At 35.3% G+C, this 27,536-nt stretch overlaps 1 protein-coding gene across 2 annotated transcripts in view; it reads right to left on the reverse strand.

Moving 5' to 3' along the window:
• Nucleotides 1-27,536, reverse strand: part of CCSER1 (coiled-coil serine rich protein 1) — a 1,235,477-nt gene that overhangs the window by 636,497 nt on the left and 571,444 nt on the right. The window contains exon 9 of one of the 2 annotated variants that reach the window (XM_044224493.1): nucleotides 11,766-12,827. The exons of the other annotated variant lie outside the window; for it this stretch is intronic. Within the exon in view, the coding sequence (XP_044080428.1) occupies nucleotides 12,768-12,827 (60 nt within the window). The 3' untranslated portion in view covers nucleotides 11,766-12,767. Of the gene's footprint in view, nucleotides 1-11,765; nucleotides 12,828-27,536 lie in introns of those variants that run through there. 2 annotated transcript variants of the gene reach the window in all.

Below are 27,536 nucleotides of genomic sequence, written 5' to 3' on the forward strand. Positions count from 1 at the left end.
AATAATATGAAAGCAGTGATACCAATACTATTAACGCTCATCATTTAGAAAATACTTATTTTACCCTGGTGTGAGTGGACAGCACATTCCCCATGAGAGTAGCACAGGTACACTTGGCATGAGTAATAGCAAGTATTGTGGGTAAGATTCTGCAGACTAATACTGCAGCTGGGAGGCAGCTTTGGGCCCTTCAGCTTTTCAGTCCTTGATACGGTTTTCCAACACTTTTGCTACCTTGAAATTTACTGGGTTAAAGCCTACTGATGTCCAGCTCTCAAAAGTCTAGATACTTGTTCAGCCTTACAGAACAAAGAATATGAATACAACTCTCTTTAGTATGCTGTCTTAGGTCCATGAGAAGTTGTATTTCAATTCTGAATGTAGGCTGGCCTGCCTTTGCTCTGTTAAAACAAAGTAACACAAAGCACACAACAAAAACAGTACAAACAAAATAGCACTTCAGTCTATGCCCCAATAAATTTTGTGTCATGATTTTGGACAAGTAAGTAAACTTTTTGAATCCATTACTGTTAAATTACTTCAATAAATCTGTAAAGCAAGGAGGTTGAATTAAATTACTTCTACCACTCCCCACCCCTCCACCGTCTTTAAAGAGAATTGATCAACCCTATACGACAAGTTCTAAATTTCAAAGAGCTAATATCTCAGTTGGGGTGGTAAGAGCAGCACACATGAAATAACCACAGATAAATTCAAGTATTCCATGAATCACCTACCAGTTTACAGAGAAGTGTGCTTTAAAGCGCAGTCTCTGGGTCCAGAGGATCCATGCTGAAATGCAGCCTAGCAGCTTTCTAGTAGTGTGATTTGGGCAAGTTACTTAATTTCCTATACTTCAGTTTTCTTGCTTGGGTACAAGAGTAGCTTGCTCAGAGACTGCTGTGAGGATTAAAATATTTAAAATATGTAAAGCTGTTAGAACAGCACTTGACATGTAGTGAGAGCCAAAAATGTTAGCCATTATTGAACTACAGAGTGCTTTAAAGAAGATGGAGTTCACTTACACTTAAAGAAGCCAGGTAATATGTTGAGGTGGAATGGGGAATATGAAACCTGTGTTCCTCATCATTAGAACAGGCAAGAGAGAAGAAATAGCTCCACTGGTTAAGGGACTTATGTGAGTAAAGGCACAGAGACTTGAGGGTAGTAATGACACAGTCTGTTTGTGAGACAGCAGGAAAACATACAAATCAGGCTGAAAATGTTAGATTCAGTTTTTCTAATATGTGTTTTCTCCTATGGGAATTTTTCTACTGTACTTTTGATGACACTAAGTAGGGGAAATGAAGTATAAAAAGAACAGACATTTTACAGAAATAAACCAACATCCAAAATATCTTAAGACCAGGTATTTTATATTCAGTAAGATACGTAATAAATTATATACAGTGTAACTACAAGAAGAAAACAAGGAAACAATATGCTCTATTCTAATCATTGCTCTAGTATGAGTAATTTTATATAAATAGCAAATGGAACCAAACAATAAAACAAGTAAATATTTATAATTTTAAATATGATACGTGAATTTAAATAACTGGCTCTTTTCTTATATAGTGTATTATACCATATATCCAGAAAACTTTTTTCAAATTATTTTTGTTTTTGTTTTTTTAGTCTAGTTGACACACAATGTTATCTTTCTAAAGGGATTTTACTTTTTTTTCTTCAATCATGAAATTCTTGACTTTCAAAAATGGTAATTCCTGAAAATTTGCCTTAAGTGAAAAATAAAAGGAAGCAGTTAACCTTCAAGAAAAGCAAAGCAATCTTCTCTCTCTTTCCTCAAACTGTATTTGGGAACATTCCAAACACTGAAGAAGAAAAAAAAAATAACTGCAATCTCAGTCAAATAAACTTTTTCTTAAAAAGCATTTTTTTAACAATTAAAGAGAAATGAAAAATCTGGGAGACTGGGTTTACCAGTCCATTCCAATAGAGTATCCTTCTCAGTAAATGGTGGAAATAGAAAACAGGTGAGAAGGAGGAATTTGAGCAACTGACTTTTCTCCAGGGAAGGGGAAGAAGGGACGTAACTCTGTCTGAGCTTATGGATATGAAAACTAGATCTCTAAGAAAATAAAATAATAATGCTTGCTAGGAGAAGGACCCTTAACTATGGAAATTTTAATAGTTGTCCCTGATTAAGGATTGATTTGAAAAATAAACATAAAAATCTTTGGACTTATGAACATGGCTCCCTTTGAAAAATTGTTGGAATATAAATTGTTCATTGTTGGAATATAAAATGAAGATGTTTCATGGATGAAACATTCTTTCTGCTGCGTAAGTAACTCCACAAAACCTCACTTGGATATCCGATCTATACTATTCTGGACCAGAGAGTAGGTGTTCAGTGCAGGATAAAAGAGTTTGAAGAGCTGCCCTCAGTATCCCAGGCCTGTTCCTCTTTAATCTGCACTTGATTGCCAAAACCTTTGAAGTTATCAGTAAAGCCTGATATTAGGTAAGATCTACGATTTGTGTGATTCTAACTAGAGAATCTGATCCTTTGTAGTAGCTTATCAGATATCAAATATTCCTTTTCATTAAAAATCAATAAAAAACTTTCTCATGTATAAAATCTACATGACATTCTACTGGATGCTTTTTTTTATAACAAATTAATAAAAAAAGTTTCTTGGGTTTCCTAAAGCTTACATTCTGGTAATGAAGCATTCAAAAAACAATATTTAATATTTGTTTACATATATATCAGTGTTTACTTGTGTAGTATTTACATTACTGAAATGGATGGGGTAGTTTTCAAGAGACTCATCATTGGGACGCCTGGGTGGCGCAGTTGGTTGGACCACTGCCTTCGGCTCAGGGCGTGATCCTGGAGTCCCGGGATCGAGTCCCACACCAGGCTCCCAGCTCCATGGGGAGTCTGCTTCGCTCTCTGACCTTCTCCTCGCTCATGCTCTCTCTCACTGTCTCTCTCTCTCAAATAAATAAATAAAATCTTTAAAAAAAAAATTAAAAAAAAAATTAAAAAAAAAAAAAGAGACTCATCATTAATTTTCAGGGTCCTTTTCTTAAAATTCATATAGCTACAAACAAATGCTTATCAGATGATAGAGATCTCAAACAACATAAATCATAAAATTATATAAAAACTGTACTAAAATTTAAATTGAACCCTAGATCTACAATGGCACAGTAACTTCTTAAAACATATACAAACCATGAGGTAAAGAAAGTTAAAATTTGTGTAGAAAATTTATTGCTAAGTGAAGTTACTTATTCTTTCAAGTTTACCCTGCTAACCTTAGTGGAAAGGGTAGAAATAAATCTCTTTCCAGGTCAGAAATCTTGCCAGCTCTATGAAGAATAAAGTTCCATGAAAAATGTGAGCAGAACTTGACACAATATTTATTCACTCTCAATGATCACTATACTGATACTGGTTAGTACACAAAACTTCCAGACTGTTTATCAAAGTTTAAGTTATTGGCTGTTTTTCTTTATGGGGTGTGGGGAGAAGATTTCTTTCATCCCCCGAATCTTGAAAGAAAGAGGGAGAGAGAAAAAGAAAAAAAGAGAGAGAAAGAAAGAAAAAGAAAAAATGAAAACTTAAAAAAAAATTCTTAGAGAAAAGATTTTACAATGATTTTACTGTTGTTGCAACAATTGCTTTCTTCCATCAGTATCCACTCAGCATTCATTCATCACTGATGTTCCCTGGACGCAAGAAGCACTTCTCCCTCAGGAATGTTTATGGAACCTACGAATTGCCTTCATCTTGTCAAGTTCCTTTTTGGAAAAGGTAACTTTAAAATTAGAGATTCCTCATTTCATATATGCATGTGTATATAAATGAACCATGATGTTTATAAAATAAACATTCAGTGACTATCTTTCAGACACTAAGAAGAGTCATCGGAAAATATCATTTGAGCCTCCTGTTCATTATTTCCAATATGTGCAAAAAACATATAGCATTCATAGAGGAAAACAGATAACAGAGAAGTGTTCACAAAATAGAAGAGAATAGCCAATAAATATACTCAGGATGTTCGGTTTGAGGTAAAAAATAAGGAAGATGCTTACATCTTGGTCTTTCCCCCTTATTTACGGCCTATCCTACTCTTATTCAATGCAATTAATGTTACAAACTTATTATACAAATTCAGATATCTAACAGACATCACTTGGAAGGCTTACAACATTCTGACAGTTCTTAATGCTTATTGTTATAAGAGCGGTTATAAAAAATAACAGCTCTTCTCAATAGAGGATATATGTCAATCTACCATTGTTTCAACCAAAGCAAATGAATTTTTGTATGTTTGAAAATATGAGTTAGTTTGCTATAGTTTTTTTTAAAGTTACCACTGTATCATAATGGTGATTACTATTACCAAAAAAAAAAAAAAAAAGCACCAAGACAGATTTATTATTTTAGAAATAGAAATCATACGTAAGATGTTAAGAAGTATAAGATGGCAACATAGGAGACCCTGAACTCACTTCGTCCACAGATACACCAAATCTAGGCCCATTTATTGAGCAATTCCTCCAGAAGAACTGAGGGCTGACTGAACAGCTTGTGCACAACAGATGACCACACACAGAATGGCAGGAGAAAGAAAGACATGGTAAGTAAGGGAACTCCCACCCACAACCCTCTGAAATGCAGTGGGGAGGGTACTACTGAGGGGACTGGAACAGATTTGTCTGTCCTGGGGCACAGAAAAAAAGGCCATAGTTTAAAAGAGCAACTAGTATATAAAATATGCAGGCTCAGAACTCCAGCAAATAGAGGGGGAGCTGCTGGAACATTATGGCTTACATTCCTCCTATGCCTTGATAGTGCAGATAGGAGCAGAGTTCAGGCACCATACTCAGCTGCCACCTAGCAAGACTGAGGCCCCTAGCCCACTAGCCCCACATACCCTGGGGCACAGAAAAACAAACAAACAAACAAACAAACAAAAACCAGCTAGAATATAGAGAGAAGAACTAACTCCAGAACCATGCCAAATAGAGGGGGAACTGTTGGAACTCTCTCTGGTTTGGGAGAGCTGGTAGGCACCATGGTTTATGTTCCACCTTGACAGTATGGACAGGAGTATGGTCTGGGCACTCTAGCTGGCCTCCCACCTCCATGAGCCCTGGGCGCTGAGACCACACCAGCTCCAGCTGTCCCACCAAGGCAGCCCCAGTGTGGCAGACACAGGGATACATTCAGCACTCACTCCAGCCATCACATGAAGGTGACACATTTGCAGAGCACTATGAATCACTCCAGGCCTACACCACTTTAGATCCAGATCCAGACAGCTTGCTAGGGCGCCCCAGCATAGAGTGCCCTAGGACCTCTTGGTTCGCACCTACTTTGGCTCCAGATGCCTCACCAATGTGTCCCCTGCATTCAGCATCCTTGGACACTCCATCTTGCAAATACTTCTGCTTCAGTTATCCTACCAGGCTCCCACTAAACTGAGAACCCAGGGTCCATTTTGGTCCATGCTTACCTCAGCTTTGCCTGTCCTCTCAGGATACTTTTTACACAGAGATCCTAGAGACTGTCCCATCTCATGTCCACATCAGCTCTGGCCATGGAACCAGGGAAGCCCCAGCACAGAGTGCCTTCCGACACCAGCCCATGTCAATCACAACTCTGGCAGTTAGTCAAAGTCTAAAAGGCATACATCATCTTCTTAAGGGACAACTACACATGGAGCTTTAACATCTGACTTATATCAATGTATATATAATCCAGACAGAAACTCAAAAAGGAAACGGTGTCTCTGAATGATACATTAGACCAGATGGACTTAATAGATATGTACAGATAGATCATTCTATCCCAAAAAGCAGAATACACATTCTTTTCAAGTGCACACAGAACATTCTCCAAATAGATTACACATTAGGCCACATAAAAAGTCTCAATAAATTTAAGAAGATTAAAGTTGCATCACCCACCTTTTCCAGCCACAATGAGATGAAACAAGAAATTAATCAGAAGAAAAAAAAATTGGAAAAAAACACAAATAAGTGAAAGCTACACAACATAATACTGAACAACCAAAAGGTCCACAAAGAAACCAGGAAGAAATAAAAAGAATACATAGAAACAAATGAAAATAAAAATACAATGGTCCAAAATCTTTGAAATGTAGCAAAAGCAGTTCTAAGAGGGATACTTATAGTAATAGAGGTCTACCGCAAAGAATGAGAAAAATTTCATACAAGTAACGTAATCTGAAGGAACTAGAAGAAGGAAAAAGAAAAAGCCCAAGAATAGTAGAAGGAAGGGAATAATAAAAATCAGAACAGAAATGAATGAAATAGAAATGAACGAGTGAATGAATGATCAATAAAACTAAGTGCTCGTTCTTTGAATAGATAAACAAAACAAACAAACATTTAGCCGGACCCATTAAGGGGGGGGGGGAAGAGTTCAAATAAATAAAATCAGAAATAAAAGAGAAGTAACAACTGACACCATTAGAAATATAAAGGATTTTAAGAGAATACAGGGAAAAGTTACACACCACAAAACTAAACAAATTAGAAAAAAAATGGAAAAATTACTAGAAAAACACAATCTTCTAAACTAAATCAGAAAGAAATAGAAAATCTGAACAGACCAATTATTAGTAATGGAACTGATGTGGTCATCAAAAAACTACCAACAAATAGAAATCTAAGACCAGATGGATCCACAGGTGAATTCTATACCAAACACTTAAAGAAGAATCAGTAACAATTTCTACTCAAACTATTCCAAAAACTGGAAGAAGGAAAGCTTCCAAATACATTCTATGAAGTCAGCATTATCCTCACACCAAACCACAGATGCAAAAATCATCCACAAAATATTGGCAAATCACATTCAACAATATATGAATTCAACTCATTTACCATAATCAAATAGGATTTATTCCAGAAATCCAAGGATGATTTAATATTTATAAATCAAATAACATGATTCACCACATCACCAGAATGAAGGATAAAAATAATATGATCATCTCAGTAGATGCAGAAAAAGCATTAGACAAAATTCAACATCTAGTCATGATTAAAAATTGGATTTAGAGGGAACACATGCCAACATAATGAAAGCCATATATAAAACACAAACAGCTAATCTCATACTTAATGGTGAGAAGCTGAGAAATTTTTCTCTCTAATCAGAAACAAGACAAGGATGTTCACTCTTCCCATCTTTTATTTACATAGTATTAGAAGTCCTAGCCACAGCAATTAGACAACCAAAAGAACTAAAAGAGATCCATGTTTGGAGCCTGTGGCTTGGTGGGTTAAGCCTCTGCCTCCGGCTCAGGTCATGATCCCAGGGTCCAGGGAACAAGTCCTGCATCAGGCTCTCTGCTCAGCAGGGAGTCTGCTTCCTCCTCTCTCTCTGCCTGCCTCTCTGCCTGCCTGTGATCTCTGCCAAATAAATAAAATCTAAGAAAAAAAAAAAAAAAAGACAGCCACGTTGATAAGAAAAAGTTGAACTAATTGTAGATGACATGATACTATACATACAAAACTCTAAAGACTACACAAAAAATCTCCTAGAAATAATAAATGAAATCAGTAAAGTTGAAGGACACAAATACACAGATATCAGCTGCATTTCTATATATTAACAACAAAGTAAGAGAAAGAGAAATTAAGAAAATTACGAAAACAATTCCATTTAGAATTGCACCAAAAAGAATAAATTATCTAGAATAAATCCAACCAAGGAGGTGAAAGATCTATACTCTGAAAATTATAAAATACTGAAGAAAGCAGCTGAAGATCACATAAAAACAAAATAAAAAGATATACCATTCTCACAGATTGGAAGGATTACTATTGTTAGGATATCTATACTAACCAAACCAGTCTTACAGTTCACCGTAATCAAATACCAACAGAATTTTTCACAGAAATAGAATAATCCTAATATTTGTATGAAACCACAAAGGACCTTGAATAACCAAAGCGAGAATTGTGATTTCTCGCTTCCAATTCCAGATTTCAAGATATACACAGCTGTAATAATCAAAACAGTATGGCACTGGCACAAAAACAGACACATTAATCAACAGAACAGAACCCAGAAATAAAACCATGTTTAAGATGGCCAATTAGTCAATAATAATTGGAAAGGAGGAAAGAACATACAATAGGAAAAGGACAGTGTCTCAATAAATGATGCTGAAAAAAATGGACAGCTCCATGTCTAAAGAAACTGGACTTTCTTACATCACATGCAAAAAATAAATTCCAAATGGGGTTGCATGTCTAGTTCGGTCAGTAGAGCATGCTACACTTGATCTCAGGGTTGTGAGTTACAGCCCGACATTGGGTGTGGATATTATTTAAAAATAAACTCTTAAAATCAATAAAATAAACTCAAATCAATTAAAGACCTAAATATGAGATGTGAAAACATAAAATACCAAGAAGAAATATAGGCAATTGTTTCCTGGACATCAGCCATTCAAATATTTTTCTGGATATGTTTCCTCAAGTAAGAGAAACAAAAGCAAAAATGAACTACTGGGACTGTATAAAATAGTTTTTGCACAGCAAAAGAAACCAGCAACAAAATGAAAATGTAACCTACTTAATGGTAGAAGATTTTCATAAATAATATATCCAATAAGAGGCTAATAGCCACACTACATAAAGAACTTAAACAACTCAACATCAAAAAAACCCCAAATAATCCAATTTAAAAAGTCAGAGGACTTGACATTTTTCCAAAGGAAACATACAGATGGGCAACAGACAGGGGGGAAAAAATGTCCAATATCATTAATCATGGAAATGCAAACCAAAACCACACTGAGATATTATCTCCTATCTGCCAGAATGGCTAGAATAAAAAAGACAAGAAATACCAAGTGTTGGTGAGGATGTGGAAGAAAAGGAACCCTTATGCATGTTGGTGGGAATGTAATTTGGTGTAGCCACTGTGGAAAACAGTATGGAGGTCCCTCAAAATATTAAAAATAGAAGTTTATACCTGAAACTACTGTAACAGTATGTTATCCATGCTAAAAATAAGATAAAATTAATAAAATAAAATAATAAGAGAAATACCTTATGACCCAGTAATTCCACTACTGGGTATTTACCCAAAGAAAACAAAAACATTAATTCAAAAAGATATATGCAACCCTATGTTTACTGCAGCATTGTTTACCATATCCATGATATGGAAGCAACCCGGTATCGGTCAATAGATGCACGAAGAAAGATGTGTCCCCCCCACAGAGGATTATTACTCAGCCATAAAAAAGAATGGGATCTTGCTATTTGTGACAACATAGACAGACCTGGAACATATTATAGTAAATGAAATAGGTCAGACAAAGAAAATCAAATACCATATAATTTCATTTATATGTGGAATCTAAAAAAACAAAACAAATGAATACACAAACACAAAGCAGAAACAGACCCATAAATACAGAGAACTGATGGTTACCAGAGGGGAGGGGTGTGGGGGAAGGACAAAATGGGTGAAGGGCAGGGGGAGATACAGTCTTTCAGTTTTGGAATGAATATGTTACTGGAATAAGGAAGCAGTCAATAGTATTATAATAGCATTGTATGTTGATGGACCCCAACAGACTGTAGCTATAGTTGTGGTGAGCACAGCATAACATACAGAGTTGCTAAATTACAAAGCTGTATACCTGAAACTAATGTAACATTGTGTATCAACTATATTTCAAGACAAAAATATGTTAAGGCAGCACAGAACTATATTTGGATTTCTACAAGGACAAGCAGGTACAAAATACAGCAACATTGCAAACATCTTTCTGTTAAATTTGGACATTCCCACCAGCAGCAGCAAATTAAATATGGAAAAGACAGTATATTTTGTTTTCTAAATAAATAGCCATTTAAAATACCAAATTGATCAAATTTAGGAAATTTCAAAAAATTATACCATTTCAAAAACTTTAGCAAGGAAGTTATATGTGTTATAACAAAATCTTGTTATGTATAATAACATACACTTATTTTAGGCTTTAAAAATTTTTTTTTAAATATTTTATTTATTCATGAGAGACAGAGAAAGGCAGAGGGAGAAGAAGCAGGCTCCCTGTATAGCACGGAGCCTGATGAGGGAGGAACTTGATCCCAGGACTCAGGGACCATGACCTGAGCCAAACCCAGAGGCTTAACCACCTGAGCCACCCAGGTGCCCTATTTTAGGCTTTTCATTAAAAAATAAGAACAACTATGTATCAAAAATCTAGCTGGGAGTAAGTGCCTATATTTTTCAATATGAATAAATAAAAACATTTAACATGTGCATATTACAGAACATGACAAATTAAATATTTATGATTTAAACCATAGACAATGTGTGTTAATAATCATTAAAATATCCAGCAAAAGTGGTCATAATTTCCCTTCCAAGCCCTTCTCTGTATTTGAATAAAGAATTGTATTATAATATTATTCTCTTGGCTCACAGGTTATACATCTTAGAGAATTAGGTATTCACATAGTAAATCTTTATCATCACAATTACCCCTAATCCATAACGCAGATTTCTGAGAAATTCAATGTTTAAAAACGTGTTATGTATATACAATATATAATTATCTATATATGTGTATAATCCATATTATCATTTGTATTGAGTCTTGCCATTGTTCAATCACTCTCTAAAATCAGAAAAATAAAACAAAATCCTGACTTTGATGTGGAACACTGACCACAATCTAGGATGCTGATATTGTTATAGAAGATGAACCTTAAAAGGGCACTTAACCTCTTCAAATCCCAATATCCTTATTAGGAAAATAAATATTATCTTATTTGAGTTAGCGACTGTTAGAGTATTTCAGAGAAACACAAAGGAATCATAGTAAAATATAATGCTTCCTTTCAGCAATAACCACTGAAGTTGCATTATTTGCAACTGTCAGATATACTCTGACGCCTACTATCAACTATCAACCTTGCTTTGTAACACCCTGGAATACAGTACAGTAATTACAATGGTTCTTGCACACTTTTCTAAAAACAATGACAATACCTCCTTAATTTTTTTTTAAATTCACTTTCAATGTAATCAAATAAATACATTTTAATAGTTAAATGGTCAAATTATTTAATAAACATGTAAGAAAGTCTGAACACATTTCCTCATGAAAGAAAATTACTAAACCAAAACATGTTCATTGATATATATTCTGCCCAAGTTCCTTTAAAAAGAAGAGTGAGAGAGAATGGTTTCTAAGGAAGCAGCACTGAACTGTCTCACTGATGTTAAAAAACAATCATGAAATTGTACCATTTTGAGGTAAGTGGGCTTTTTTGGTCTGTATTGACAGTTTCTGTTACATTGCTTTTAAGGAAAAAAGTGCCTTTCTTTATTGACTTAGTCCAATTCATAATACAAGTTTTTTTTTCTTTGCATCTTAGTCAAAATAGTGTTAATTAAATTCCTTCTTCTTCTGTAAAGTGATATTGACCATTCACATTGATAAGAATCTTTACCAGGTTAGTGCCTTATTGTGGGTGATGGAGTATCTTACCTTATCTACATTTAAAGATTTCAAATATAAAATAAGACCATAAAAAGAAAGAGATAAGAACAGGATTACAAAATAAACTATAGAAAACTGTTAGAGAAACAAAATGTTTTGTATCTTAGGATAAAAGGATGCATTGAAGGGCAAAGTTAACAAGGACACATACAATGTTTTCATATAAATAAATAGATTTATAATTTTATTTTAACACCATGGTTTAAACCCAGCATTTGATCATTCATATTGTATTACATAATGACTTGAATGATTTAAGAAATTATGTAACATAAATCTGAATGTTACTACAATTATAATTATTTCATTGCCTGTTTGCAAAATATAGAGAACTCCATAAAACCTGCTTTCTTCTCCTTAGCTCTGTGACTCTTCTGTTGGCCATGCACCCTGTCCACAACAGTGACCCACTTCTGGGCTGTGTCACTTACACTTGTAATACACTACAATATTCAAGAGTGCCTGGTTGCCACCCAGCCATTTAATAATTAAAGGGAGCTATTACAGAAAGGCAACAAACAGGGACATACAGAAATCACGCAGCGATGCCAAGTCCAGGAGACAAGTGTTCTTTTATGATTCAGCTCAAGAAACTTCCTTTCATAGGAGGCCAGTCAGTAGCCAATACACTTTCTTTACGTGTTTAGAGATATAAATATACTTTCTTGACTTTCTGTAGTTGGAAGAAGACTCTTCATTATATATTTCATTTGAAGACATACCGCTTTCATCTTTTGATCTCAATACAAGAAAAACGGACATAACTTAGTTCTTCAGAAGGAACTGTCCCCCTCAGGTAGGAGAAACTAGCACTGTCTTCAAACTTAGCTCATGTGCACAGAATATGTGGCGAAATTAAATGAAGACTATTACCACAGAGACAAAGGATATGGATGACAAGGCGGAACAAAAAATGCGCACTGCCAAGTGGAATGTTACATTGAGCTTGCATATAGAGATAATTTTTAAATAAGTCTTTTTTGTTGTCAAAATACAGTAACAATAAGGTGGGAATATTTGAGCTCAATCTTCATCTATCATTTTTTTGTGCAATTGTGTACAAATGCAAAAAGTGTGAAATATTTGGAATGGAAACATTTCTGTATTACATACTCTGAGAAATAGCTAACATATGGAATGATGGAAAGTTGATTTTATTTAATATTAAATATGTCACAGATTGGTGATACATTGCTTATGGTCAAACAATTTCACCTAAGTTGAAATATGTACTGGTTTAAATAAACCTTCAGTGCATGTAGGATTCCACAGGGCCTTGAAAAGAAGAAAACAAAAGTAAATAAATGAATGACATCAAATCAATGAAATGAAATGAAATTTCATATGAAGATTTAAAACATGTAAAACACCTAAAAAACACAGACCGAGAACTTTTAAATTTGTGATTTTCTAAGTCAAAATTCCTATTAAAACTTACTGATATTTATTAGTAATGCTTACAGATTTCCAATTAAATACATTTTATATGAGGTAAAAGAGGGAAGATCAACTGGAAAAATGTAATGGTTTCCTTTGGTTTCATGAGTTAAAAAAAAGTTTTACAACAAATTTTTCTTTTATGTATCTTTCAAATGAAATGAATTAAAGAAAACTAGGTAATTAAGTAATAGGTAAATCTCACATGTTTCTTTTGATATATTTCTAAAGCATAGTCACCACCTAAAGTCCTAAACACAAAAATCCAACCATTTCATATGTAGCAATTACTAGTTTTAACTTCTATGCTTTATTGTAGTTTTAAGTGATGGAAATTAAAATATCTCATAATCTTTCACTTTCAAAAAAGAAAAAAATAACTTATTGTGCAGATAATATGTATAAAAAAAGAAATACATAATCCAAGAAGTATAGAATACACCTGCCCCTAAGGAATGCAGAATTTAGTTAGATATAAATGAATATAAAAAAGATAAGCCATGCTACAAGATTGATATATGACAATAAAGGTTAGATGAGAATTTATATTAACAACTACAAGATAGTAAGTTATACAGCCATGATAACTAACTGCTGACATAATTCTACAGAAAGAGAAATCACCCCTGACGAGGGAGCAGAAGGCTAGCTGAAGACAAAGCATAAACTGACACCCTGCAACTCCCCCTACATTCCCCCAACTCCTAGGTGGGACATGTGTGACATTCTTCCAGGAATTTCCCAACTAACTGTTAATAAAATGTGCACTGCACTTGCTAGATGGGAAAACAACCTTAACTTGACAATGGCAAGGCCTCCAGTATTGTGTACGTCAGTCGTCCTTAACAAAGGGAAGTTCTTTTGAAGCTTCCCTTTTCCTTATTTCCCTCAAGTCTAGAGTATATAATCACCACTCATCAAGACGCCAGTGCAGCAGCTTTCTGCCCACAGGGATAAGCCACCATTTTACACCAAAGACAACCCAAGAATTCTTTCTTGGTCATCCGCTCTGGACCTCTCCCCACCAAACCTATCCTATATTTCAAAACCCCACCAACCCCTGGTTGGGTAGTCAAATTAAGGGTATGAAATTGGAGCAAGGCTGGAAAAGAGATGTATTACAGGGGAAAGGGTATTCCAGGTAAAATGGTTAAAAACAGAACTCTCAACAACAGAGGCAAGAAATAACAATTTGCATTGGCAGAGTTTATGTGTAATAAAATGTTTATATTTACAACATAAATAGGAAACAGTGAAATTTCAGCAGCTTCGGGTGCTGGCTTGAGGAAGGGGAATTTTAAAGCTCTTTTAAGCCTTAGTGAGTCATTAAGAGAGAGTGTTTTAAAGTAGAAATATAACACAATGTAAGGAGGGTATGTGTGTGGTTTTTGTTTGTTTTGCAGATTTATTTGTGATGTTAATATACACTAGAATGTGTAGAGCATGTAAGGAGGAAGACAAGATGAAAACCAAACTGAGGAAGTGTCAGACCAGCAAGCAGCATTGGAACTTTGACTATTTTTCAAATTCTGACTCCCCCCTGTCAAGATGCTTGTTTCAGTCTGGTGAACAGCTGACCTTCACTCAGATTATAGCTCAAAGACAACACATTCAGAAAGAAAGGTCTTCCCTGATGAGTCTTTTCCAAACATAAACTCTCCTCTTCACGTGATTCATTGCCTCATCCTGTCTTTTTGTTTTTTTACATCATGACCCTCATCACTGTGTGAAATTCTCTTAGTTCTATAATTTCTAATGTATTGTCTATTTTATCACTAGAATATGAGGTTTATGAAGAAATTTAACAGGCCTCCAAATGGAGTCACTTTTCTGAAGTTCCACTAGAATTTAATAGCTAACCTAATTTCACCTCACTGGACAGTGGAATTTTCTCAAAAGATCACTCTGGAATGTCCTGATCTGCGTTAGTGAGGTAGTCTGCAAGACAAGACCCCGTTCTATTCCCCCAGGGGAAGGTGACCTTGCCCAGTACATTTTTTCTTTTCTTTAGCTAAAACTTCCTTGTCCACCACTTTCAGTTCTACCTATAAAAGCCTTCTACTATTAGTACAGCTCTGCTCTTCAGAATTCCATTCTCTTTAGTAGATGGGATACTGCTTGATTAATGAATCACTGAATAAAGCCAATTAGATTTTCAGACTTACTGTACTGAATTTTGTGGGTTTTTTTTTTTTAAGATTTTCTTTATTTATTTGACAGATCACAAGTAGGCAAAGAGGCAGGCAGAGGGAGAGAAAGGAGGAAGCAACCCCCCCCACCCCCGCCGCTGAGCAGAGAGCCCCATGCGGGGCTCCATCCCAGGACCCTGAGATCATGACCTGAGCCAAAGGCAGAGGCCTTAACCCACTGAGCCACCGAGGTGCCCCTGAATTTTGTTTTTTAACATTTGTCTATCTCCTGTTCACTGCTACAATCTTAGTGCCTAGGATACCACTTTTTAATTTTTATTTTTTTAATAACAGTATAAATGATAAAGGGTGAAGTAACTTGAGATGAAAGGAACCACAGGACAACAAGTACATGTTGAACACAGAAATAGATCTTTATCTGCCACCCAAACATGTTTAAAAAAGAAAAAAAATTTGCAGAATCACTAAAACTAACAAACATTTCAGTACTTGTTCCCCAAATGCTAGTTGAATGAATGTGAAAAGACAGAGGGAATATACTATTATATTTTTGTACTTTATAAACCTGGAATTCTGTTTTCCAGTGTATTTTAAGCCTCCCAACATTAACATTTTTATAAAATTCTAACCCAGATCTACCTTTCAATTTCCAAAAAAGTTAGTAAAATGAAAGGAAAAATATTTTAATAGGTTGAACATGTTCAGAGACATAAATGTTGCTAAAATATATGATACTAACATTTTGTTGCCATTAAAGTTTACAATATTGTTGTTCTCATCACGTGGCAAAGACAAAGAGCCCTAGTTCTCTGTCATTTTTTGCCACTAGAACATGGAGAGGACTGCAAGGAAATACAAAAGCTCAACTAATGAGGATAAATGTTTCCCCATGACTACAATGTAAGAAGGAAAGAAACTTGAAAGACACAATTCTTTTTTATGATTAACTACCCTGTAGATAATTGTAAATTAAGATAATCATTTACAAAACAGATTACCATCTTAGGTTTTAAAATACAATGAATTCAATATGCTGTCAAATTTGAGGAAAAAACCTCCAATATTCAGTATTTTTAATAATTATATTTAAGGACAAAGTATCTTACTGCTTTGGTTCCTCAAAAATTTATAATTTATTGAAATTTTGATTTTTCAAAATTTCCCTTTATAGGAAATTGTTCCATGTGAAAATGCTGTTCCTTAAAAGGAAAAAAAGAATGAAAAAGAAATGTAAAAAATGTTTAAAATGTTCATATGATATAATGATATCCAGTATTTAAATTAGTAAGTAAGAAACATTAATTTATGAAACTCCTTCAGGTCCCTGGGCCAACTTAGTCATATTTAAACTTTAGCATATACCCTTAGCTCATATGATTAACTAACCACTCTTTGTATATCAATAGATCATGCATTCTTTCCTTGAAAGAGCAGATCGCAAAACAGAAACCAGACCCCCCCTGCACAACCTCTGAGCACTGAAAAAACCTTTATACCTGGTACCATTGAGTCTGCACATCATCAAGAAATACTACAGACCACCTCATCCCCTTCACTGATTAATGGCCCTAAACCCTTTTAAAAATCCCTGGCCCAGGCAGAAACCTTGAAGTTGGCCTTTCCCTTTCGACAAGAGTACACCTTCTCCCCAGATGATCAGCCTCCTAAATAAAGCTCATATTCCTCTCCAATCACACTTTTGAGTTTTGGCCTTTCCAGAGATGCTGCTGAACTTGGGTCTTGATGACAAATTTTGGTGAGCCAGCATCCATGTGGCAGAATCCCTGGGAATCCCAAGGCAGAGTGATTTGCTGTGGCAATGCCAGGGCTCATCTGTCATTGGCCACAGCAGCATGCCAGGGTTTACTAGTTTGTTTGCGGAGCTAGAACCCTGGATGACATGGATTAGCAGCTCAGGGCTGGTTGGCCTTGAGAGAAAGCCAGAGGGAAAGGGCCCACAGCTTCTGAGATTGTTTGTGTCTTGGGGAAACTCTGGGCTGATTCCCAACTGCAGCTAACTGCCAGTTTTGCTTTTTGGTTTGACTGAAGAGGAAAGGAGCATTTGGGACAAGCTGATGAGCTTCTGGACTAGGTAAGTCCATTGGAGTACACACTGTTGCAAGTTTCTCATTTGTGAAGCACCATGTGGTTTTGTTTCATTGCCTATGCTTTTCCCATTAGGAAGGCACAGCTTTGGAGAGAAACTAAAAGGGACTTAATAACCATGGGTTTATATGGATTTGGAACAAATCTGTTTTGGTGTATATGTGTGGGTTGTATTGTGCTAAATTTGTGTATAATGGGAATTCCCCACCAAAGAGTCCACTGGGCTGAATTCTCAGTAAGTGGAAGGAATACAGCCAGAAATCCATGATTAAAAGATGATTTTTATTTTAACACCATCTTGCCATGTATGTTAAGCTTAGAGGAATGATGGCCACCAAACGGCTCTCTTGGATTTTTACCTCCAATTTGGTTGTCTCTAGATAGGGGGTTTGCTCTCTTAGCTTATCTAGGAAGACATTTGGTTCTGTGAGTGAAGCCCCCACCTTTTGGGGAGAACAAATGCTATCATTGTTTCTCCTATGATCTTTCTGAACTTTTACCTAGGAAAATGGGAGAGACTCCTACCATTTCTAAAGAAAGTCCATTAAGACCATAGTTTTGATAAATGGCACAGAGATCTTAAAAGCGATCAGAAAGAAAACAAAAAACAAAAAACTGGTTTTACAGAGAGAAGCAAAGACAAGGGAGTATTAGTCCAAATTTTGAATCTGCCTCCAGGCTTTCAGGCAACATTCTCAGCCTCTGCCTCCACCTTCTCTGGCTTCTGCACCACCATGAAGTGACTCACATGGCCAGCTCCTATACCATCCTTAATGCCTCAGGTGCCATTGACTTCTGTTTCCCCTAGCCTCATTATCGAGGAACAAAGAGCCCCCCAAACTACAACCTTATGAGGTTCAAACTGGAGTACCTCCCAAATCAACAGGGGTTTCCCTGGACTTAAACCACCCACTTCAGATTTCTTCACAGGTAAAAATTCCCAGTGCAGAACACACTGATCGACTTTTTAGTCAACACAGATATAACATATTTGATATTAAGGCTAATTCAAAGTTACTGGTTTAATTAAAACAGACATGTTACTGAGGTTATCAACACTGAATATGGTACAGCTAATCAGCTTTGTGGTACCTGTGTTTATTAAATTCGTGTTGTATCTGGTGCAGTTTGTCAACAAAGAGAGGACTTAAAATGATGGTTAAATTGCCCCGTCTCATACAGTTTTCTTGGGTAATTGTTAAGAACAAGCAGGCTGAATAAGGCTTATAGTTTTCAAAATCTTTATAACCTGAAACATCAAAGTTTTCCTAAATTAAATGATAAATTGGGTTAAGTTCAGTAGGTAATGAAGTCTTCTCCAAATAAGAATACTAAAGCACTCATTACTGAATGTAGGTTTGTCTGGTTTTGGCTTCTAATTCCAGAGAAACAGGATAGTTGGGTCTATCACTAAACATGCTTTATTGCTGTAAGTTGTACTCTGAGGGAAAAAAAGACAGAAACCATATTTCTAAAAATCTGAAAGTCTGAAAATGTATTCATAAATTTCTAGTCTAAAGAATTCTGCTATAACAGTTCACAATTGGTTACTGCTTAGCTTTCACTGGAGACTAAAGTATCTAAGAGGTTAAAATTCTGATAAATGTAACTGAGATTGCTAGAAATGATAAGGTAAGCAACACTGAAGGCAAGAAAAGTAAGATGTGTTTTTGATAAGATGTAAGGCATGGGAATACATTTTTGTTCAGGGGGAAAAAATAAAGTAATTTTGTCCTAAAATGAGACTGATTATTTAGAGAGAATAGGCTTAAGACACAATCTGAATGTAAAAAGAAAGTTGTAGAAAGTTTGTGAAGGAAAATATTTGGAAAAAAATTTTAAGTGTGTTCAGGACTAAGACTGGAATTAATGAGTTTTAAAGTACACTAGTATAAGATTGAAATTCTACTTTTCTTTTTGTTAAAAAGGAAGTCTTCTTGGATTGCTGGTGTGCTCTTGTTAAGAAGTTATAAACAAAAATTGTTTTCTTTCCTATATCTGTCCAGAAAACCCAAATTCTAAGTTTTTTTCTTTATCATGTCTTTGATTACTTAAGAGAACTGAAACTTCTCAATATTAAAGGCACTGACTTTTGTTAGCAACTATGTAATCTTCTGCAGAATCTTATAACCACCTTAGTTAATCAGATAATACTGAATTCTAAAATGATCTGTAATCTTATTTAGGCATGTACTTTATAATTTTCTGAGGTTTACAACAAACTTTCCAAGATCTGAATTCAAAATAATTAAAATTTTCTGACCAATTAGGCTTGCTAAGTTGGTATGTTAAGTTACCTGGGAAGCATTGTCAAACAAATGATGGTTAAGGCCTAGGTTATACTGTATGGCTAAATGCTGTAACTGTTCCAGAAAATACAGAAATTCCTAAAGTTTTAATATGTCCTCATGTAAGGTCATCACTTGACATTCTAATTATTGAAATGTTGCATGTCACAGAACTAACTGGATTTGTCAACTGCATTAAATGAACTCTCATCAGATCTTTAACTATGTCCATTTTTAATCTTTTGTCATTTATAGTTATTGTTCTGGTGCTCTTGAAGAATGTGTTTTGTCTTCAAGGAGATTCACAGAAAAGGACTTTCAAAAAATACACATCTCTGATATCTTTAAGTTCATAAAACTAAACTGGGTAAGAATTTCCAGAACCTAAGGAAAAGCTGCACTCAAACAGAACAAAATTAGTAACTTGGAACTAAATGAACTGAGGAAGATGATTACAGTTTTTATGACTTGTTTGAAACATTAGTGGTTCTTTAATGTTTGTTCTTCTAGATTAAGGAAACTTTCTCTTAAGATATCTATGGTTTACACAGTATATTTTATTTTCTCCCTACCTGAGTTCTCCAGAAATCAGAAACTCCCCATGAAGTACTCTTTCATGGCAATTATAATTATTTACATAAGTTCAATAAGATTCTTATTGAATTCTTATTATAGGACACCATTGGAAACATTGGTTATATTACCAAGGCTTTGACTGTAATGTCACATTTGAGAGAGACAAACATAGACTCAGATATGACCAGACAGCTTTAAGGAACAAAGGCTGACTTTGTGGAGCCAACCTGGAGTGTACTATATCCATGGAGTTAGCTATGGACTTGTGGAAATAGCAGATGATTTCAGTTTCCTCACGAATGGGTAGAGGATACACTTGCCGATGCCTATATCCTCAAACAAGTCTTCTCCTATTTGCCAGTGATTCCTCATAATTAGGATATTGTTAAAGCTAGACATCAGGCAAAGAGGGCTTCTTGATATATTTTCCCCCCTTGGCATATTTGTCCCAGTAGCCACCTCTATCTTAACCAAGAATTTAACCAAACCCAAACCCAGCATGCAGCAATCTATAGATCTGAAAAGTGGTCTGCCAAAACTGAAGAGCCCTAGATGTCTTGACAGCAGCTCAAAGAGGGACATGTGTTTTCAGTAAGACAAAATGTTGCATATTCACATTACTCAAAAAATGCAATTGAAGCCATAAAAGATTTAAACAACCAAATCACTGCTACAGATGCCCTAGTTCTAGATCCTTTTAGCAGCTGGCTAACTTCAATTCCTTCCGAATGGAAATATATCCTATTAAGCATTACTATATTTGTTATTTTCTTTCCCCTTGGTTGTTGTTTGACTTTTTGTATCTGTCAAGGAGGAAATTGCACTAGTCATACTGGCTTAGAGATGCCCTTACTATTCCCTATGGTGGAAACACCAGAAACCAGATTCTCCCACACTGTGAAAATTTTCCACTCCAAAATCCCTAAATTATCCCTCATCAGCAGGGAGTAGCCACAGAAGAAGGACCTTTGCTTCTATTCCCCTAGATATGAAATGATAAAACTGACAGTGAGGAACAGAAGCCACCTTGGACCCTCTGGCAAACCTAAGTAGTCTTTCAACTTTAACAAACACCCTCAGTTTGTGTGACTGATTAACAAATCTTTCTTTTATGTCTATAGATCACAAATTTTTCTGTAGAAAGAACAGAACACTTCACATCATGAAATAGAAACCAGACCACCTCGCACATGCCCCAGGCACTAAGGAACCAGACCCTTTCTATAGTCCCTGAGCACTGAGATAATGTGTATAGCTGGCACCACATGTCTGCACAGAATCAAGAAATATTATAGACCACTGCATCCCCTTTTACTGATTAACTGCCCTAAATGCCTTTAAATTCCTAGGCAGGCAGAAATCTGGGAGCTGGACTTTGGACAAGAGATCACTTTCTCCCCAGCTGGCCAGCCTTCTGAATAAAGCTTATATTCCTTTCCAATCAACACTCTTTTTGAGTTTCGGCCTTTCCAGTCACAACAGTCAGCTAAACTTGGGTTTCAGTAACAATTAGAGTAGGGTAATGTCCATTATATTTGAAATGCCAAAATATATATGTTTATGTACATGTGGTATATTTTTAGATAATATAGATAATTTATATTTATAGATAATGGTTCAGTGTTCATATATTTAAACATACTAGAAAATCAAAATGGAAGAAAGCTTTTAAAAGAGCAGAAAATACATATACTCACACCAAGTAATTTTTGTATATTTTTGTGATTCACATTAAATTCCTTGTAGGTTCATATTTCTTATAGCTAAACAAGGAGTCATAACTGATGCTCCCTCAAAGAAGAAAAGGTAATCCTTTCAGACTCAGTTTATAGCAACTTTCCCATAAATTCAAAAAGACTCTTAAGAGGCACTTTGGGAACAATATTGAGTGTTTTTTGTACTCTAAAAAGTTGAAAAACACTATTTCCAATTCTATATTAGTCTTTTCTTAAACTTAAAAATTGAACAATTTATCAGTTTTTAGGTTATACTTTATAATGCAAGAAAATACTAAACCTGTTTAGAGTATTTTTCTTTCTGAAAATTATTCTTAATATCAGACTGCACCTTAAGTAAATTTTCCTTTAAATTTGATGGATTAAATCCAAATCCATAATGAATTTATAAGCACGAAATTCATAAAATCATGACAAATCTTAAGTAATTCTGATATGTAAGAAAACCATGACTTTTAAGTACACAGAATTGTAAATTATACTCTTTTGTATAAATTGTCTCCATGGTGATTCAGCTTTATACATTTAAAATTCTAATTACCATTTTAACAATGTAGCATCACATGAGAGCAATTTCCTGGTACTCTTACCTCACAGAGCATGAGGTTAATGTTACATGTGGCTCTCTTTTAGGAAACTTTCTGTAATGCAGTAATATCCTGAAAATTCCTATGCTTTGCTTCTTTGGTACAAAGTCAAACATTTATGGAACTGTTTTCTTTAGTTCTCTACACTACAAATTATTTTTAAAAATTTATGTCTTTATTTTGAAAACTAATAATCTAATAGTTTAATACCTTTTCTTCCTGAAATCATTCCTAGTTCTTTCACTAGAAGAAAATAAAAGCTAGTGAAAAGGAGAATTTTCAACCCCAAAATATGCCTCTTTGGCTTAAGGATATCTTGAGCTGGCTATTTTTAATAAACTACAAACATAGGAAGGGTTCTTGAAAGTGAAGTAAAAGTTACCATTTGTTAGAGACATTTACTTTTATAGGCAAAATCTCCATTTGTAAGGGTGTGTCCCTCTCTATACTAGGGAGAGGAAGATTACCAAATGTCTGGAAACTCAGCAGTGTAGAAGGCATAGACCTAAACCTGGGTAACAACTTTACCCTTGTTTTTACTGTGTTCTTCCTGGTAATCTCTTATAACCTCCCATGAGCCCCAACATCCTTCTTTTGTCTTTAGCTGGAGATGGTATGTAAGGTGGTGGCCTGGCCATTTGGGGGAAATTAATCCATTTTGCTGGGTATCTCACATGTATATGGGAAGTGTGTTATAAAACTTGTTTTCCTCCCATTAATCTTTTATTATAGGGGTAGTTTCAGGCAAGAACCTGGGAGGTTAGAGTAGAAATTATTTTTCTCTACAGTTTGATGACCCCTACAGGGATCTGTTAAGGCACCATACTTGCTCTGGAGTCTGCTGATAGGATCCTGGGAAAATGGCAGAAGTTGGCAAAGGGTAAGAATTCTTACAAGTCAGCTCTCCCGGGTATCTGTTTCTCTCTGAAGTGCCTGGTCAAGAGAGGAAGATTAAAAATCCTTATCCCTTCTTTTCCTAATTTGGATTAAAAGGAGAAAATATATGTGTGAACTAGTTCCTTGTGTATAGCGTCTTTGGTAAAGATTCTTGTTATGAGTAATCTTGATTTCTGTTGATCCTCTTTTCTTCCAGAGATGGCTATTGTTTTTGCTTGTTTGTTTCTGGTGTCTGTCTTTGTGTCATTTGTCATAAAAAGAACACAGCCTAGACGAGATTTTCCTTTTGTCTTGTTCTAGGTCATAAGAGTTTTTGGCTTCATGACCAGTGAGAACATTCTTTGGTCTTTGTCAGCTGGAAAATGAATGTGTCCACATGCATCTGGCATACAACCCAAGAGGCTATGGATCCCAGAAGCAGTATTCTCTTTGTCCAACTATGCCAGCTCTTAGGAGAGTTTATCATAAAGGATCCTGGTCTGTAAGTGGCCTTTGTAGTCTCAACCTTCATTGTCTCATTAGAGCTAGAAAAGTCCCATTCCAGTGTCATCATCTTGGTGTCACAGATTTAGAGAGTCTATGACTGGAGGCATCCCACATTCTCATTCTTATCACCTATGACAATAACACAAGTCTTTGCTTTCCAAGGCTAACTTCGAAAGTAAACTCTCTGGATCTCTTAAGAGCTTCGTCTTTGTATTCCTTTGGGATGCCTCTTGAAATCATTGTTAAAACATAAAAAGCCCTTATTGGTTTGCACTGCTATGGAGATTAATATAAGACCTACTCATCAATGGTCAAATGATGGATACTCTGAACTAAAAAACAAGCAAAAAACATACCAAAAAAACTTCTATATTTGAAAAAAAAAATTAGAGAGTTCTTTTTCTACCGAATTGTTTTACTGGTTTCTATGGAAAAAACAAATTGAAAGGAAGACAAAAGAAGTATAATGGTTTGTATTATGGACTCCCTTCACAAGATTAAAATATGAAATTGATTTGTTTTTGTTTTTTAACCTGCAATTTCATGATACTACCAAATTTAGAGAACAGAAAAATCAGAGGACATTCACAACCCCACTCACAGCAACCCTGCGTGGTGACTGAGATTCTTCCTTCCTGTGACTATACTATAGTTCTCAGACAAGCTGAAGGAATGTTACTCTGCCTATTTCAAGGACATGTCAGTGGGCTGTAAGTAGAAAGGAAATTTAATTTTTCTTTTGCCTTTGTTTCCCACATCACTCTGACTAGAAAGCAAAGTTTATGTTTTACCAAAACAATTTTCTGTACTTTGTCTTTATCATATCTTTGCCTAAGAAAACTGAATCTTCTTAGTATTAAAAAGAACTAAGCTTTTCTCACAATTATGTATCCTTCTGTATTTACCTTTAAAAATGTTCGTCACTTTGGTTAAATATTGTTTCATAATGATCCGTGATCCTATTTAGTCATGCACCCAAACTTTTCTATATTTTTGACAAATTTCCCCAAATCAAATTCTAAATGAAGTCCTCTCGACCTCTGAGATATTTCAGAAGGTCCTTGGAATATGTTAAGGAATCATTCTCCTTGGAAAAAGAGATCTTAAGCTAGTTAGTCTTATTTGTACTGTTAAGTTATATAGGAAGCATTGCCAAATTAATGATGCTAAACCTTCTTAGCTTCTATCTGAATGGATATATGTTGTTAATATTAGGGTTCCTGAAGTTCTATAAAATGTCTAGAAATTTGGTATGTTCTGGTATAAAGTTTTCATTTGTAATTATAGTTATTATCTTGGAAAGCATGTCATAGGAATAACCACATTTCTTTGTCAATTATGTTGCCATGAACTCTCATCAGAACTTAACCCATAGCTATTTTTAAGTGTTTCTGTCATTTACAGATAATTATTGTTTTATTCTAATGCTTTTACAAAGTGCTTAGTTCTTAAGAATTAAGAATCCTTAATCCTTTTGAAGAAAAGGACTCTGACAGGGGTGCCTGTATGGCTCAGTTGGTTAAGTATCTGCCTTTGGCTCAGGTCATGATCCTAGAGTTCTGGGATGGAGCCCCATGTCTGAGGGGAATCTGCTTCTCTCTCCACACCTCCCCGTTAGTGCTCTAACAAAAAATAAAATCTTAAGGAAAAAAAAAAAAGAATAGAAAAGAGAAGGACTCTAACAGGTACTCTAGAATATAGATTTCTGATCATTTCAAGACCATAAAACTGAAGTAGGTAGAACCAACAGAAAACCAAGTAGAACGAGAATAACTTGGAGCTGAATAAACTCATGAAACTTAAAATACTTACGACTTGGTTTGAAACACTGTGATTCTTTAATGTTTTGCTTTTTCTAGATTTAAGGAAACTTTTATCTTTTCCATTAAGCTAAGTATGAATTACAGCAATTTGGTAAAGTATGCTTTTGTGAACAAAGATGAAACAATTACTTTTTCTCCCTATATGATCCCTCTAGAATTTGAAACTCTTAGTTATTATTCTTATTTTCATGGCAATGTATTTATAGGCATAAGTTTAAGCAGAATCTGTTCTAAGAATGTGCTTCTACAACTGGACACATCGGTTATATTACTAAAGCTTTGACTGGAATGTCATATTTGAGAATATGCATAGAATTAAACATAACCAGACAGCTTCATGCAACTAAGTTTCACTTTATGGAGCCAATAAAACTCCTTGGAAAAGCAGGTTGGTACCTTGCTTACAGGGATCCCAGCAGTCTTAACCAAAAACCTTAGGCTATCTTTGGGACCTCAAGAAGTGAGAAATTAACCAGATTAACCAAAGTCTCTGAGTACTGCATGCAAAGTCTGATGGTAAGTCTTTGGTTTGGCTTCATAACCTCAAGGCAGGCTTTTTAAAAGTTCAATCTAAAATTCCCTGTAAAAGTTCCAGCAAAGCAGACCTATAAAGAACTAATATATTCAATCACTATTCTTCCCACACTTATGTAAATAATAAAGTCAAGTTTAGTAAGACTAAACTTATTTTGCAAACAAATTAGTCCTACTGTGATTATCTTTGGCAAAAATGAGGGTGACTATAGAGAAAATTATGTTTCAGTAGTACACCGTTGTGGATAGTAGAGGCTGGCCTAGTTTACTGTCTTAGGAATTTTGTTTTATACCTATAAACTGGACTGGATCCTGAATTCTAACAGTATGCTCAAATATCTCACTATAACTCTTCAAACTATTTTCCAGCTTTCCCCTACCATTCTAACTTGAAATGACTGAGAAGAAAAACTGCCCTTCTCCCAAAGCTCTGCAAACTGAATGTAAACAACTTGACATAAACTTAAGAGAAATCACCACAACAGCTCATATAGACAACCTCTGTCCCTGCTGATATGTCAGCCACTCAAAGTTCACCAATACCTGACAACATCACAGACACTCAAACTTTGAAAGATGATTTGAACCTGACATATAGTAATCTCCATTGGCTGCCCTGGTCTCACACACTGGGTTATAGTGTGTGCTACCTGTTAAACCCGTTTATCTTTTTTTATAGAAACGCGTCTTATTAAATACCTGACTGTTAGCACAATACACGACTCACTTTGGGAGCCCACCTACAAGACCACCTCCTAAAATGAGACAAAGCAGTTTAATTAAACTGACCTATTCTCAGGACTCAGATATGGGTTCAGTGGAATCACGGAACAATCTATCAGCTCAGGTTCTGGACTGTAAAACTTCTTGGGGAAGTTTCAAGGTGAAATTGAAGGGAAGTACAATATGCTTTGGTATAACTTGAACTGGTAATTCTTAAGAGGCTGCAGACACAAGGATAGCTCTCAAGTAGAAGTGTAAGTTACCCTTTTGTAGAGGTTATTTATACTTATAAGGGAAATCCCCATTTGAGAGGGTGTCTCTCTTTCTGTGCTAGAAAAAGTAGATGGCCAAAATCTCTAGAAACTCTAATCAAGAGAGAAGGCACAGACTTAAATTGCATAATAACTTCACTCTTGTTCACTGTGTTCTTCTTGATAACCTTCCACAGCTGGCCTCTCCAACCCCCAACATCTTTCTTTCGTCTCTACCTGGAGATGGTATTTAAGGTGATAACTGGGGCCATTTCAGAAGTCAGCTTAGTTTTCCTAGGTATCTCCTGCATATATAGGAGGTATATATATTACCAAACTTCTGTTTTTCTCCTGTTAATCTCTCTTTTATCACAGAGGTCTCAGTCAGGA

This window comes from Neovison vison, chromosome 11 (genome assembly GCF_020171115.1).
Source record: "Neovison vison isolate M4711 chromosome 11, ASM_NN_V1, whole genome shotgun sequence".
Lineage (NCBI taxonomy): Eukaryota > Metazoa > Chordata > Mammalia > Carnivora > Mustelidae > Neogale > Neogale vison.